The 17,011-nt window shown below is 38.2% G+C and overlaps 1 protein-coding gene across 1 annotated transcript in view; it reads right to left on the minus strand.

The window, feature by feature from the left end:
- LOC125352476 (contactin-associated protein-like 3) overlaps positions 1-11,452 on the minus strand; it is an 86,539-nt gene extending 75,087 nt beyond the window's left edge. The window contains exons 1-2 of the mRNA XM_048347606.1: positions 11,353-11,452; positions 6,710-6,903 (exon numbers count right to left, since the gene is read on the minus strand). Coding sequence (XP_048203563.1) covers positions 6,710-6,835 — 126 coding nt within the window. The 5' untranslated portion in view covers positions 6,836-6,903; positions 11,353-11,452. The remainder of the gene's footprint in view (positions 1-6,709; positions 6,904-11,352) is intronic.
- Positions 11,453-17,011: the final 5,559 nt, after the last annotated feature.

Genomic DNA, 17,011 nt, shown 5'->3' on the forward strand with positions numbered 1-17,011 from the left:
TGGTGGCTCATGCCTGTAATCTTAGCTACTCAGGAGGCTGAGATCTGAGAGTCACAGTTTAAAGCCAGCCCAGGCAGGAAAGTCCATGAGACCCTTATCTCCAACTAAACACCAGAAAACCGGAAATGGCACTGTGGCTCAAGTGGTAGAGTGCTAACCTTGAGCTGAAGAGCTCAGGGACAGTACCCAGGGCCAGAATTCAAGTCCCAACGAGAGAGAGAGAGAGAGAGATAATATGGTCCATTTACCAAAATTAGGAATATAGCATACTGGTACAGTGCTTGCCTCGCATACATGAAGCCTTGGGTTCAATTCCCCAGCACCACATATACAGAATAAGCCAGAAGTGGCACTGTGGCTTAAGACCTAGAGTGCTAGCCTTGAACGAAAAGAAGCCAGGGACAGTGCTCAGGCCCTGAGTCTCAAGACCCAGGACTGGCAAAAAAAAAAAAAAAAAAAAAAGCAAAAAACAACTTCCAATTTAAAAAGCAAATGTTGACATACTTAAAGAGAATAATGCATCCCAAAGAGTACCAAGAGACTTCAATATCACATGTTTAATAATGAAGAAACAATAATACAAAAGATCAAAAAGAGTTGTAAGATTTCAATAATACTGTAAACTAGTTTTCTCAAGAGCTTGTGGAGTATGTCCAGAATAGAGAACAGATCAGGTCCAACACAGTTCTTAAAAACTGTGAAAGATTAAAATCATACAAAGTATCTTTTTTCACAAAAGAATGAAATAGGAAATCAATAACAGATGGAAAATTACAATACTTGCAAACAGGTAAACAACATACTCCTTTTTTTTTGTGCCAGTCCTGGGGCTGGAACTCAGGGCCTCGGCACTGTCTCTGAGCTTTATCCTCGCAAGGCTAGCACCCTACCACTTGAGCAGTAGCTCTACTTCAAGCTTTTGTGGTAATTAATTGGAAATAACAATCTTGTGTGGCTTTCCTTCTCAGGCTGGCTTTGAACCTAAATCCTCAGATCTCAGCCTTCTGACTAGCTAGGATTACAGACATGAGCCATCCATGCCTGGCACTAAACACCCAACAGGTAAAAGTAGAAAGCACAAAGAAATCCAGCAAAAGAAATGAAATGAACATAAAACATGCCAAAACTGAAGAACCTAGACAAAAACTAAACAAAGAGCTGGCCATCTAGAGCAAGGGAATAAGTACTAGAAAGGAGATAAAATAGAGAATAGGAAAACGGGCTGGGAATATGGTCTAGTGGCAAGAGTGCTTGCCTCCTATACATGAAGCCCTGGGTTCTATTCCCAAGCACCACATATATAGAAAACGGCCAGAAGCGGCGCTGTGGCTCAAGTGGCAGAGTGCTAGCCTTGAGCAAAAAGAAGCCAGGGACAGTGCTCAGGCCCTGAGTCCAAGGCCCAGGACTGGCAAAAAGAAAAAAAAAGAAAACAAAAAACAAACAAAAAAAAAAACCTCCACAAAGAGAATAGGAAAATAAATTAGGACTAGGAAAATCTAAAATTAATACAATGAACATAGTTTTAGCTACATTGGCTAAGGGAAAAAGAAAGAAGTCTCAAATGACTGTAGTCAGAAATGAAAAAGTATTACTACTGAATCCAAGGAGTATGAGTACTATGAATATAAAATCATATTGGACAATCTAAGTAAATAGGAAAATTCCTAGAAACATAAAATCTCCCAAGACCAAACTGTGAAGAAACAGAAAATCTTAATATACCAGTAAGTAGTAAGGACATTGGCACAGTAACGAATACTGTCCCACTAAGTGAAATCCCTGGACCTCAGCAATTCTATATTCTGTGGACAGGATAAGATCATTTTGATAGCTCTCAAGCTTCCTGGTAATACTTGTGAGATGTTTTCTACATTTGAACTTTCCTTCAGAGGGGATTTAACTAGCAAAGTTTCTGCTAGAGAGTAGCAGGGAAGTTCCCTGGGGATCTCTTTCCGCAGCTTACACAATTTTTTTTTTTTTTTTGCCAGTCCTGGGGCTTAAACTTGGGGCCTGAACACTGTCCCTGGCTTCTTTTCTTGCTAAAGGCTAGCACTCTACCACTTGAGCCACAGAGCCACTTCTGGCTTTTTCTACATATGCAGTGCTGAGGAATCAAACCCAGGGCTTCATGTATGGGAGGCAAGCACTCTACCACTAGGCCATACTCCCAGCCCCTACAATTTTTCTTTTTTAAACAAAAGTAGTATTAAATTCGTTTTGGGTTTTTTTGTTTGTTTGTTTTTTTATTGCCAGTCCTGGGGCTTGAACTCAGGGCCTGAACACTGTCCCCGGCATTTTTTTCTCAAGGCTAGCACTCTGCCACTTGAACCACAGAGCCATTTCCAGCTTTTTCTATTTATGTGGTGCTGAGGAATCAAACCCAGGGCTTCATGTTAGGAGGCAAGCACTCTTGCCACTAGGCCATATTCCCAGCCTTAAATTTGTAAATATACAATTTCTGAATTCCTAGCTGCTGTATACCATTTCTCATTTTCCCTAATGTCTCCTGCCTCAAATCCTTAAAACTGAAGAAAAAGAAAATATAAGCCACTCAATGCCAGATGATTGAAACATTTAAAAATATTAAATAGAAGACAGGAGCTCAGATTTGAACAAGATTCCATAAACAAGCACCATAAAATGTGACTTCCTTTGTCGTCTCTGTGTCACAGACTTACTCCAGAGATGTCTGGCATTCTTGTTCATAGCTACTTCTATGCACAAAAATACCCTGATAATTGAGTATCTTCCAAACTTCAGTCTTTGTATCTTTTCACTGAGCTGTGGAAGAGCTATGTCCCTCTTTAAGAAGGCATTTGGAAGGAAGATTTAACATTGAAAAGATACATATCCTTATTTGTATGATTAAAGTCCCTATTAGGACCTGGTGAGGGTAATCCACCCATGATAGAGTGTTTGTCCAGTAAGAAGTACAAGGCCCTAAAATTCTGAGTTAAATACCATACACATTCAAAAATAAATCCCTCATTATTAATAAATTCGCTATAGAGATAGATGTCACTGATTGCATTTATATGAATGAAATTGAAGACTAGAGCCTCATTTTATTACTACAAAGGCAAGCAGCTAAACCTCATGGAATGTTACTGGAAATCTATGTAGACAAATTTCAAGCAAGACATGAAAAGAAAGAAACTTTATCAATGAGGAAGTGACACACACTGAAAGAAGTGGTTTCCATAGCTCCAGAGCATCAAACCCTTTGGTCTGCTGGGGATTTAAGGGTCAGTGAGAAGTTTGGGCCAGCATTCAGTTGGAGTGAACTCCAATAATAGGCAAAAATTCACTGGCTCATGCACAGATTTGTTGACATCTGGGGAAGAGACACCCTATAGAAATGGAATAATCTCAAACTGAGCCCTGCCTGCATCATAGGGCCAAAAGGCACTGTAAGGTCATTGTTCTTGCTTTCCATGCAATCGGTCTGGTTCTGGAACTTTATCAGCATCTTCATCCACACTCTAGGGGAGATCATCTTAGGGTTTGGGATTGTATCCTACATGATGTGGATCTTGTAAGTGGATTCATGGGCTAGCCATCCGGCAAGTGTTCATTTAAAAAAACAACAACACTATAAATGATATGTCTTCCATGAGCTTACAGACTCTAGATTTGGTATAATTCATGTGAAGGTATAGTTCCAAGGGAAGGAGGGCAGGGAAGGCTCAAGAGAACAGTATATAACCAAACATGCCCTAGACAGCAGCAGTGACACACAGGCCAGGCCACTGAAGTTGATGGTAATCCAGAAAAGACTGGGAAAAAATGGCATTTTAGAAGTTGTTCTAGGACAGAGGAGTGCACCAAGATGCAGAGAGTGCACAGCGGATGGTGGCACAGGCCAGGCTGCCCAGTGACAGGGGAGCACTGGGCAAGGGAGTCCCTACTCTAACAGTGAGAAGAAGAAAACTTACTCTTTATCTAAAGAAGGAAGAACATCATCTCTCACAATTGCTGATACCAACACATATCGCCCAGGCAGGGCATGCTAGGATCTTATGTCCATGGCAAACTCAAGAAAGTGCCAGACTGCTCTGAGTCCAGGGCAGCCTTCCTCTCCCTCACACATCCTGAGGGCACAGTTGCCCTTTATCATGGGCTTCTGATCCAAGACTCTCTGAGGATGCTTGAAATTATGTACTGAATTCTCTGGATTCTATTTTTACTATTTTTCTGTACATATATAACTAAGATAAATATTAATTTCTAGATAGATACAACAAGAATAAAAGATTATTCAACCCAGGGAAGAGAAAGGGAATCACAAAAACAGTGTCAAGAGGTGCTGTGGCTCAAGTGGTAGAGTGCTAGCCAAGAGCAAAAAAAAGCCAAGGAGAGTGTTCAGGCCCTGAGTTCAAACCCCAGGACTGGCAAAAAAAAAAATCAGGTCAAAAGATGAACTAGGGGCTGGGAATATGACCTAGTGGTAAAGTGCTCGCCTCATATACATGAAGCCCTGGGTTCGATTCCTCAGCACCACATACATATATATATAAAAAGCAGGAAGTGGCACTGTGGCTCAAGTGGTAGAGTACTAGTCTTGAGCAAAAAGAAACCAGGGACAGTGCTCAGGCCCTGAGTTCAAGGCCCAGGACTGGCAAAAAAGAAAACAACCAAACAAAACAAAAGACAAACTAATACAACAATGATGCTCACTTAACAACAGGTTGGATATTAACCTGACAAGTTGGGGGTGAGGGGTAAGTGGGAGAAAATGAAGGATGGGGTAACATTGTCTAAAAGCAAATATAATCATTACCTTACTTATGTAACTGTAACCCTCTTGCTCATCATCACCTTTTTAATAAAGACAAAAATTTAATTTAAAAAGAATAATTACAATAATATATAACAAAAGTTATATGTTATCTCCTCTCTCTTCTCTGTCTCTGTCTCTCTGTCTCTGTCTCTGTCTCTGTCTCTCTCTCTCTCTCTCTCTCTCTCTCTCTCTTTCTCTTTCTAAGACAAATAATATTTTCAGGCATGGTTGACCACGGAAATAAACAATGGAAAGTGAGACCAGGCTAAGGAAGCCACAGAGGATAAGAATGAAAACATTTCTTAGAGGAGAATGCAAAGAACTCACAATTCTTGGGTACAGACAGCATGCATCATGTTGCATTTCTATCAATAGCAGACAAGAAAACAATATCAAAGTTCCTCAAAAAATTACTAAATATTTAGTAGATGTCTAAATATCTTTATTAATTTAGTTAAAAAATTTGTAGCAGGATCTCAAAGACATTTGCAATAACACACACTAAGGTATCAAGAGAAACCAAGGGCTGGGGATATAGCCTAGTGGCAAGAGTGCCTGCCTCGGATACACGAGGCCCTAGGTTCGATTCCCCAGCACCACATATACAGAAAACGGCCAGAAGCGGCGCTGTGGCTCAAGTGGCAGAGTGCTAGCCTTGAGCGGGAAGAAGCCAGGGACAGTGCTCAGGCCCTGAGTCCAAGGCCCAGGACTGGCCAAAAAAAAAAAAAAAAAAAAAAAGAGAGAGAAACCAAGTACCCACAGACTGATGAAAGGAGAGAGAAAATGTAGTTTGCACATACAGCAAAACATGCACTGATACTGTATACGTTATGCAATCATACTGTATATATGTATAGTAGATTATTATGTAGCCTTTAAAATGAAAGCAATTTTTGTTACTTGTTACTCATGGTAAATCTCCTCATGAGGAAAGCCTATAACAAAAGAACAAATACTGTGGAGGCTTTGCTCTAAGGACTGTGGTTCAAAGCAAAGCCAGGCAGATAAGTTCATGAGACGCTTAACTGCAGTTAATTAAGCACAAAGCCTAAAATGGATCTGTGGCTCAAGTGGTAGAGTGCTAGCCTTGAGCAAAACAGCAAAGTGACAGTGTAAGGCCTTGTGTTCAAACCTCAGCATTAGCGTGCACACACACTCAAAACCAAATTTCTTCTTTTGCTGACAAACCTTTTTCAGGCCTCACCCCCACCACATGTTCCACTGGCCAGTTACAAATACTTTGCAAATTGCTCCAACATCCTTTCTTATATCCTCCCATTCATTCAGAGCACATGACTTACAAACATTAAATAATTAATCTGTAAAGGACTACATATTTTTGAATATTCAAAAAGCTAAGCCAATAAACATTTAAATCTCCTCAAAGAAGTATAAAAGCATACGCATGAGTAGAAAATATGTCACTGATAATTTAAAGGAGTTCCAATGCCTAAGAATCCCAAAGCGAGCTACAGAGAGCCCAGGAATGAAAAGGGCTCCACAAAGACCAGTGTTCATGTTCATGTTAGTGCAGGACTTGTGTCCCTGATCTCCTATAAATTTCACATAATCATGGCTCATAGAAGGATGACCACAGAAGTATGCTTGCTTAAACAATGCCAAAGCAATGCAAACTGCTATTTATCAGAACCAAAACACAATAGGCTGAATTTGACTAACTCATCACTTACACATCAAACTATGCAAAGGACTGAAGAGAAGGCAGTCTCAGTATTCAGTGCATTATCAAATTGTATTACTTTTGCTTATTTCATAAATCAAGCATGAGCAAAGTATTTTAAAATGCCTCTTGTTTCTTACATGCTTCTGCGGATCTGTTTCAATAGTTGATCTGATAGGCTGTAGGAAACACAGGCACTGGAAAACTTCACAATCTGACAGACCATGTTTCTCAACAGAAAAACATACCCAGATACTTTCTTCTTGTCGATATTGCTTCCAGTTCATCCCGCTGTCACTGAACATCAGGAGATAGCTGGTTACCCAATTACAGCTTCCATATCCTCCCTGGGTGGCTACAGCTGTAACCTTCATTCTCTCTCCAAGATCAATCTGCAGCCACTGGTGTTTATTTGAAACAAGGGGAGTCCAGCCACCAGCTCCTTTTTGTAGAAATAAAGTGAGAAATGGTATGTTTAAAATGTAGTTCTTGCGGGGCTGGGGATATAGCCTAGTGGCAAGAGTGCCTGCCTCGGATACACGAGGCCCTAGGTTCGATTCCCCAGCACCACATATACAGAAAACGGCCAGAAGCGGCGCTGTGGCTCAAGTGGCAGAGTGCTAGCCTTGAGCGGGAAGAAGCCAGGGACAGTGCTCAGGCCCTGAGTCCAAGGCCCAGGACTGGCCAAAAAAAAAAAAAAAAAAAAATGTAGTTCTTGCTCCATTTCACTCTTTAAAAAAGACTGTCACCACAGCTTTATGGAGACAATCCATTCAGAGACCTCCCCATACCTATTCAAACTACTATGGGCTGACTCAGAAATCCAGCCTATATATGTGCTGCTAAAGGAGTCAGACTATGAAATTTTATTTGAATGAATCATCCCCAAGCATCAAAGAAAACATGCTAGCCCTTTGTACCTAAACAACTTTGAAAAGCTCCAAATTTTTCATTAGCTCACTAAGAATATGAACATAAATTAAATTTATAAACATCATAGTTTCAAGTTATAGAATATATAACATCTCATAATTAAGCATATGTACCATGCACTAAAGGGAAAATAGATGAAGACTACATTAGTTTCTCTGATATGAAGGTTATAGCCACCTCCCTCCCGACTTTCTAGTACTCCTTTAGGGTCCCTCTAAGTAAAAATGCTAAATTCAGCAGGCAGAATACTGAACACCAAGCAAACACATATGTGTCTGAATCTTGTAACGTATCTCATGAGAAAACAGAAAAGCCATGTTTTGATAGGTCAAATTGGGAGTCTTTATTGGAAGGCTGGTGACTGACAGAGTTCCCTCCACCCAGAAAGGCCACCACAATGTCTGTGAGAATAAGATGACATTACTTAGACTCAGTCTCCTCACTTCACAATGATATACTGCTGATGCCCTTCATTCTTCTAGTTTAATAGGATGTGAGTGATGTTTAGTCGCCCCTCAGTATCCATGGGAAATTGGTTCCATGACCGCCTTGAATACAAAAATCTATGGATATTCAGGTGCTTTAGATAAAATGACATGGCCTTTGAATATAAATTACTCACATCTTCCTGTGTATTTTCAATCATCATGGATTACTTGTAATGTCCAATACAACATAAATGCTATGTAAAGAATTTTTATGCTCTATCCATCTGTCCACAGAGGGGCATCTGGGTTGATTCCATATCTTGGCTATCGTAAACAATACTGCAATCAACATATTTGTGCTGGTAGCTTTAGTGTGGCCTTGTTTGTGGTCTATTGGATAAATACCCAGGAGGGGCATTGCTGGGTCATAGGGAAGCTCTATGTTTTCTCTTGAGGAACCTCCATACTGTTTACCAGAGTGGTTGAACAAGTTTACATTCCCACCTACAGTATAGTAGTGTTGCCTTTTGGCCATCAGCATCTGTTATTATTAGTTTTCTTGATAATGGCCATTCTAACTGAGGTGAGATGGAATCTCAATATTGTTTTGACTTATTTGCATTTATTTTATGGCCAGAGATATTGGACATTTCTTTTTATGTCTATTGGCCATTCTTACTTTTTCTTCTTAGAAGTCTTTCATTAAATCTTTACCCAATTTACTAATTGGGTTGTTGTTTCTTTGAGTCTATTGGGAAGAGGTTAATTTTTTGAGCTTTCAGTATATATACACAGTGGAATTTAATGCGTTTATAAGAAATAATGACATTGCACCAATTTTAAGAAAATGGAAAGACTTGGGGAAAAATTACATTAATCAAAGAAAGGCAAACCCAAAACCTCAGGCTCATTTATTGTAATTAGAATGTGCCTATAAATCTGTAAGTAAACACACTGGATGGAAAAAGGCAAAAATCTACACTTGCACATGATAAATTATAAGGGACTCTAAACATATGTGCATATGATTATATGAAATGATATTTAAAGAAATGAACTCCAAAAATGGAAACAATAGGTTTTTTGTTTTTGTTTGTTTTCTTGTTTTTTTCTCCTTTGTTGCTTTTTAAATTTCTGTACCTTTTGTCTTGGATGTAAGCTTATCTGTTTTGGTAGGGATAAGGGGAGCCCAGAAATGGTAGGACAAAAGGTAAACAAATGTAGCAATGACACTCACTAGACACTAGATGTTAAAATGAACTATACAACTTGTGGGGGAGGGAAGTCAGGAGGGAAAAACTGGAAGAAAATTAGAGAAGTGACACTGTTCAAAAAGATATGTACTTACTACCTGACTTTTGTTACTGTAACCCCTCTGTACATCAACTTTACACTAAAAACTTACATTTAAAAAGGTAAAAAAAAGTAAAGCACAAAAACACAGAAAAATGATTTTATGCTATATTGCTAACCAATGATAACCAAAACAGTGTATACATTTTAACAAGCATAATATCTTTTAATTTTAATTGTTATTATGGAGGTGATGTACAAAGGGGTTACAATTATGTAAGTCAAGTAAACAGTACATTTCTTTTTTAACACTTTCACCCCTTGCTTTCTTCCAGTTTTTCCCTCCCATCTCCACCCACAAGTTATATAGTTCATTTTCGACATATTGCCTAAAGAGTACGACTGTGGCATCTGTTCACCTTTTGTCCCTCCATTTCTGTGCCCTCTTTTTCTTCCCAAAGACAGATAAATGAACAAAGAAACAAAAAGAAAAGAAGATAGCAACAAGGAAAGACTCTTGTTTCCATTTCTTGGACAATATTTTTTCCAATTATTTTTCAACTAGAGCTTGCTTAAGTCCAGGTTGTAGAGCCCATGAACCCTAAGAATTGATAGTTCCTGAATTTATATTTTTCTTAATGAATTTTCTGATTTTTAAACTAAAAAAAATTGGGAATTATTTTCAAAGCCATTCTGATTTTTACTAGTAATTAATGCCTAGAAAAAAGCAGTGTTCTCTAAACAATCCTTTATATAGCAAAGTCTCACAAAAACACTATTCTCCAGTGTTTTGACACCTAATTTGTGAGTCTGTATCCAGAACTAATTTGTTTATTTATATAGGATGGGATCCTCTCATGAACTGCTAGCATTGGCATCCATTCCCTGATCGTTAAGTGAGGAGGACAAGTCAGATATTTGAGATGGTATTATTTCTCAACTACGTCCTCTACTCATTGCACTGCACTAGGTATAGCTATGTGTTTAGTAGAATATAAAGCTTCTGTAAGCTTTAGACCCTAGATTATAAGATCTACTCATTTGATGCAACAAATCTGTGTTCAAATATTCAAAATTTTGCTCAATGCAATGTTGCAGCTCTTTTTTCTAATTTACTATTACTTTTCATTAAAAGCTTTTACAAAAAAGTTTCACTTCCATAAGTCAATTTATGAGCACAAAGAAGCTTGATCACCATCACTTCTTCCACCATTCTCTCTCATCTTTCCCTAGCCTGTCCCTATCCTCAAGTTTGTTCCTTCAATCCAACTTTTCTGTAAGCCTAAAGTTGTTTCAAAATAAAAAAAAAACCTTAAAAACAGCCACCATCACAATCCATTTAAGAATGTGCAGTGGATTTTGTTTTGAGGTAGCCTAGGTAGTATCTATTATCCTACCACAGCCTCCTAGTGTTGGGAATATAGGCATGTGCCACAGTGTCTGGCCTTATTTAAGATTCTGGACTGAAGAAATGGATCATGGGAAGGGCAAAGGGGGGACACAAATAGAAGGAGAATGAGTGAGCAAATGCAAGTCATTATATTCAATGTAAAAAAAGTAACAGAACTTGTGAGTTCTCAGTGTATTCAATTACTTAATCTACTAAACTGTTCTTTTCTCAATAGGGAAAGCAATGTACTCAGTAATACTAGACTGGCATGAAAAGACTAGCATAACTTCAAAGAGTGGACCTATATCTTCCTTCACAAGGTTAGGATAGACAGAATCCTTATTTTCAATGGTAGATTTCTAGCTTCTTTCCACTGAGGTACTGGGATTGGGGCATCTCCCCATCACAAGCCATGACTCCTGCACATCACAGAGACATCATGTGCTACCTTGGTTACTTTCCCCAGTGGTTCTGACATTAATTCATGTCTTCTCTTTATTAGTTTTAGTTTTGGCTACTATGTTTTTATGACCAGCTCACTTGACTAGTCACATGATATTTTAAAACTAAAAAGGATGAAATAATTGGAAATAATCTATGACCTCCAATATTTCTTCCCTAACTTTGAGTTTCCCACATGAGCACTTATTGTCATTCAGTACGGGGTTAAGATATCAAAACAAAATAAATACAAACTTATAAGCAAGAAGAAAGCTAACAAATGATAACATGATGAATCCTTTTCTTAAATTTCAATATAGTTTTTCAGCTATAAGAATAGAAAATAACTAAGTATCTAATAAATTCCTTGAAAGAGCTCAGGATGCATTGACAATAGTAGACTCACCATTTCTCCTATTTAGACTAGCAAATTGAGGGCCATGGCTGCTGGACAGCTCTGAGCTGCTGCTGAAGGACTCCCGAGGCAAGGCAGAGGCCAGAGGAGCATCACAGGTATCTGAACAACAACAAATCAAGAATTGGAATTAAGAAGTTCTTATTGTGTCCTGTATGCAGTTATTTCTCTTTTTTTCTGTTTTAGTTTTCTGTATCCTTTACCTTGTATATAAGCTTTTCTGACCTGTGGAAGGGAAAGGGAACCACAGAAACAGCAGGACAAAGGATGAAATAATGCAACAATGATACTCACTGGGCACTATATGGGAAACCAACTTTACCATATTGGGAGGGGGGGAAGGGGAAGAAATGGGGAGTGATAAGCAGGAAAAAATGAGGGGGATGGTAACTGTTGTTTGTTGTTGTTTTTTTTAATGTACTCATTACCTTACTTATGTAACTGTAACTCCCTGTTCATCACCTTTACAATAAATTAAAAAATATATATTTTAAAAATCATATTCACGTACAGGTTAACAGATACTGATAAAAACTTTCCTACTGGGGCTGGGAATATGGCCTAGTGGCAAGAGTGCTTGCCTTGTATACATGAAGCCAAGGATTTGATTCCCCAGCATCACATATATAGAAAACGGTCAGAAGTGCAGAAATGGAGCTGTGGCTCAAGTGGTAGAGTGCTAGCCTTGAGCAAAAAGAAGCCAGGGATAGTGCTCAGACACTGAGCCAAGGCCAAGGACTGGGGAAAAAAAAAGCTTTATCTTAAAAGCTTTCCTACCCTTTACTTCCTCATCTCCCTTCATTTTTAGTTAACACGTAGAAAAAAATGCTTGAATTTGTAGCAAACATCAGTTTTGACTGAGATATGCTGGTAACTGTGTAACAACAGGCTCTCACTGAGAATTAAAACCTGATTTGTAGTATTTGCTGTTTTCCATGATGTAAGTATTTTAACTTTGACCAGAACTGAACCTATCCATGGGGAGTTATTGACCACAAGGTTGGAAAGAAATGCATAGTTTCGCACATCCTATGGCATCTTCTCCAGGCAAATAGAAGATATGTAAATAGCCATTGAGCTTAACACATAGGTAGGTATCATGCAATAAATTAACTAGTGGTAAATCTTAAGAATTTACTTCTCAAAAAAAAAAAAGAATTTACTTCTCTTTTGCTTAACTGAAAGTTTGTATGATTTTATTTTGAATAGTGACTGCTTTGTAAAAGTAATGATTGGCTCATACTACCAATTACAAATTGATACCAGTGATAGATTATTGAATAAAGAAAGAAGCAGTTAAGATCAGGAATCAAAACTTATGTTAAACATTGAACTGAAAAATCTTACTAGTATATAGAAGAAAATAAGTAAGAAGAACAGAAAATAAACTGCCATTTCTAGACACTTTGGTTGTGTAAGTAAAAAATCTAAAACGAGTTATTCAGCTATTACCTTAATATACAAGAACTTTGTATATTTCTAAACATTTTGTGTACTTTGAAAATATAAGAGAGAATATCAAATGATGACAAAACATAAGAAGTACCTAAGGAAAAAAATCTTACAAAATGTTATAAGACATTTCTATTGTTATAAAATTATATTAAAAGATATTTTTTGAAAACCTTCATAGCTGGTGCCAGGAGGCTAAGATCTGAGGATCACAGTTCAAAGCCAGCCCAAATAGAAAAAGCCCATGAGACTCTTATCTCCAATTAAACACTCCCAAAAAACTGGAAGTGGCATTGTGGCTCAAAGTGGAAGAGTGCTAACCTTGAGCAAAAAAAAAAACTCAGGGACAGCATCCATGCCCTGAGTTCAAGACCCATGACATATGAAAACAATTTTTTAAAGAAAAGCTTCATAAATTCAGACCACAAGAATCACAAACATACTCTATATTGGAGGGTTCTAGTTTTCCCTAAAATTATCTAACGATTCATTAAAAGCCCAATCCTGAGCCCAAGAGGCTACTTCATACAAGTTAAAAGAGCCCTACATGGCTTAGGGTTTGTAAATAAGTGGCACAGATATCATTTAGGGACTTGGAAACTGTGTCTCCATTTTCACTAAGTAAGGTCTCAAGCTTAGCATTTTCTTCAGTTATGGGTATAGACAACACACAGATTTAGCACCACCTTAGCGTCTGTTATCAAAGTAACTACAATCAGATACTCTGCTCTTCTCATCAATTCAAAATAATATACTTAACACATTCATCATTATTTAAGGTGCTGATAAGAAACTGGGCACCAGTGGCTCACATCTGTAAGCCTAGATGTTCAGGAAGCTGAGGTCTGAAGATCCCAGTTCAAAGCCATCCTAGGAAGGGAAGTTCCTGAGAGTTTTATTTCCAATTAACCACCAAAAGCTGGAAGTGGAGATGTGACTCAAGTGCTAGAGCAAGAAAGCTAAGGGGTTGTGAGGGACAGCACTCAAGTTCCAAGTACCAGCACACACACAATGACAGACCTGATCATATTTTCTTTCTCTGGCTTCATCATAAAATACATCAGTTTCACAAGTTGAATATGAGTCTTATAAATAATCTGATAAATAATATTTCTTTTCTGCTATAGTATGTTTTACAGGAAAGTATCTCCTTATGATTGCTCATATTTTATGCAGAATAGGTCAGATCATTAAAGACAGCCTCTCATTAATTCTTAGGTAATAATTCATATTTATAAAATATTTTTAAAAAATTGTCTTACTATTTGAGCAAGTTGTCAACCATTATACACAAGTCCTGTTCTGTCACAAAATAGTTTAAACTGATGTATTAGAACACTCAGCTTTTGGTATATATACATATATACACATGTATTTCTATGTAAATAAATATTTATATGTATTATATATTTATAACCATTACATAGATTAGACATAAAGTCATATATAATATATTATTACATATAATATGTAACTTTATATAACATGTACTTTATATGTTGGGCATTGGCTTGGCATTGAGGGGGCGGTCCTGAGAGGCCTCCTCTCCTCCTGCCCTGGGGCTGCATGGCTGTTAGCCACTCCTACCCCCGCCCCCCACCCGCCGGGTCCAGAACTGGAAAGGGTAGCTAAGCAGCCCTGCCTCACGTCTGGGAGCACGTGCAGGCCAAGAATGGCGTGGGGCAGAGCCCAGGGGGGCGGTCCTGTGGGATGTGACTTTACTGCCCTTGGAGGGACAGCCCAGGTCAGCCTATCACTAGTGTCTAACTAGCCACTCCAGATCCCTCCCCTTCCTGCCGCCATTACTGTCATATAAACCTCTCCCCTGTTTAAGTCGGCGGAATTCCGAGAAGCTTTCCCAAGAATGCCTGCCTGTCCTGTGTCCTCTTTTAAGCATAAGAGGGGGAAGGGGCGTCTTCGCTTCTACACACAGTCCAAGGCTTTCACATGGGGCCGCACTCCAGCTGTTCCGGGTGGAACATGCGGGAGGGTGAAAGGGTCCCACATTTATATATTCTTTTTATTTTATTATATAATAAACATATTTCCTAAAGTAAAATTTAGAAATCTGAACCTTTCCATAGACAGAAAAAAAATGTTTAATTGGCTCATCTGTCCAAACCTAAGTGAAACATAATGACACTGGATTTTCTAGGCCCTTGACCCCCTTCTAAAACTACATATTGTACTTTTCCCCTCAAATGAGATACAGCTCCAGGAAGACCTTGTTAGTTAAACATAGCCCCCTAAGAAATTGGATTTTCTCTTAATTTCTTTGGCACATTAATTCTGTGTATACACAATTGCATTAAATGGAATCTTTCAGCATGCATTTGCTTTCAAGCTAGTCTTAAAATTTTGTCACAAAGAACGAAAAATAAGTGTATCTAATTCCTCAGCATATCAAACAGAACCCATTCAGTGGAAATCCCCTGCAGATGGATTTTGATACCTTTTGCTCCTCTCATATGCATAGTTTGAAAAATAAACAAGTGATTATGCTCAATGCCCACCAACTAGTGGATCTTCTCTGCCTCTGGACCAGAGCTGGTGATATTTAGGGACCATTTATCTTAAGTCTGGAACTGGTTTGTGTCTAAAACATTCACTGTTCCTAGTAGCTGGTAGCACCATCCACATCCCTGAGAACTTCTGAATATCAAAAGCCACTTCCCCAACCTTTTCAGGGTTGTATTCACTCCAAAAACCAGATAGCTCTTTGCAGGCACATCCCAAATCTGTCTTCATACTTCAGTGCCCAATCCTGGTGTCTTACAGACTACATTCCAAGTTCTTAAAGGCAGAATGCAAAGACCTTGGGAACCCTAGAATAATTCTTCAACCCTTTATCCCCACCTACCTCACAAACCTCTGTGCCTTCACAAACCTCTGAAAATGCACACTAGACAAGGAATCCTCTCTGTCTTTATCTCTACCACTTCAAGTGGTAAACCAGAGTGCATGCCATGAGCTTTACTTTACCAGAATTATCTCCTTAACTATGAGACCCTCAAAGTCCAGCCCAGTATGACAACAGAAGAGAAGTGCAAAGGTATTTCTAATCTCTGTCAATTATTCATTCTAACAGTAAATATGGTTGTATATTTGCCAGAATAAAGTTAAAACAGGCACATTTTCCATGTTTCTTGGTTTGCTTATTTAACAAATGCAAGTTTTTATATACTGCCATATCCAAATTTAAGTGCTCTGTTTTCACCTGTAAAAATCCTTTCCTATTGCAGGAATGTTATTTATGAATTTTTCACATGTATGGCTTATGGGCATTGCATTAACTCAAAGATATTTCAGGAGTTGGTCTGGATCCAGGTGAATTTATTTATAAATCAAGGGAACACTACAAGAATAATTACTCTTGTAATTAAAGAACATATCAAGTTCTGTAGAGTGGAGTACATTACACTATTAGTGTTTCCATGTTTGGATCACAATATTGGTAAAATACTTCACATATTTTTGAGAAATTTTTAAGTTCTAAAAATAGTTTCCAAATACTAAAATCCAACTGGTAGAGAACATTTAGCTCCACATGCACTTTGTAACAAAAAGCCTCCTATATAGTATCCTGCTTTGAATAGTATCCTGTCACAAATTGGGAAAACAGAGGGCAAGGGGGGAAGCAACTGAAATACATTGTACACAGGAATGAGAGGTCACGGTGAAATCCATTCTAAAAATTACAAGAAGATAAAAAGGTGGGGTTGAGACAGATGGAAGATAATAATGAAAGAGGTAAAATTGATCAAGATGCATTATAGTCAAAAAACAACATGTAGAATTGACACACCTTTGTACAACTAAAGATAATAAATATTAAAATAAAGAAGATGAAAAGGCAAGAACTGAGCAATAAGAATAAGAAAGAGTAATAGAGGAGTGAATGTGACGAATACCTTTTATATGCATGAAAATAATATAGTACAGAAAGCTTCTCTTACTGTAAAATTAATAAGCACTAATTAAAAAGTAGTGGGAAATCTGTCTTTAAAGGGGACAAATCATTTATGCACAATCCGGGAAATTCACTTTAAAATAAATGTTAGGGCCAGGCATCAGTGGCTCATGCTTACGTAATCTTAGTGACTCAGGAGGCTGAGATCTGAGGATCATAGTTGAAAGCCAGCCCAGGCAGAAAAGTCCATGAGACACTTCTTTCCAATTAATCACAGAAATACCCAGA

This window comes from Perognathus longimembris, chromosome 1 (assembly GCF_023159225.1).
Source record: "Perognathus longimembris pacificus isolate PPM17 chromosome 1, ASM2315922v1, whole genome shotgun sequence".
Lineage (NCBI taxonomy): Eukaryota > Metazoa > Chordata > Mammalia > Rodentia > Heteromyidae > Perognathus > Perognathus longimembris.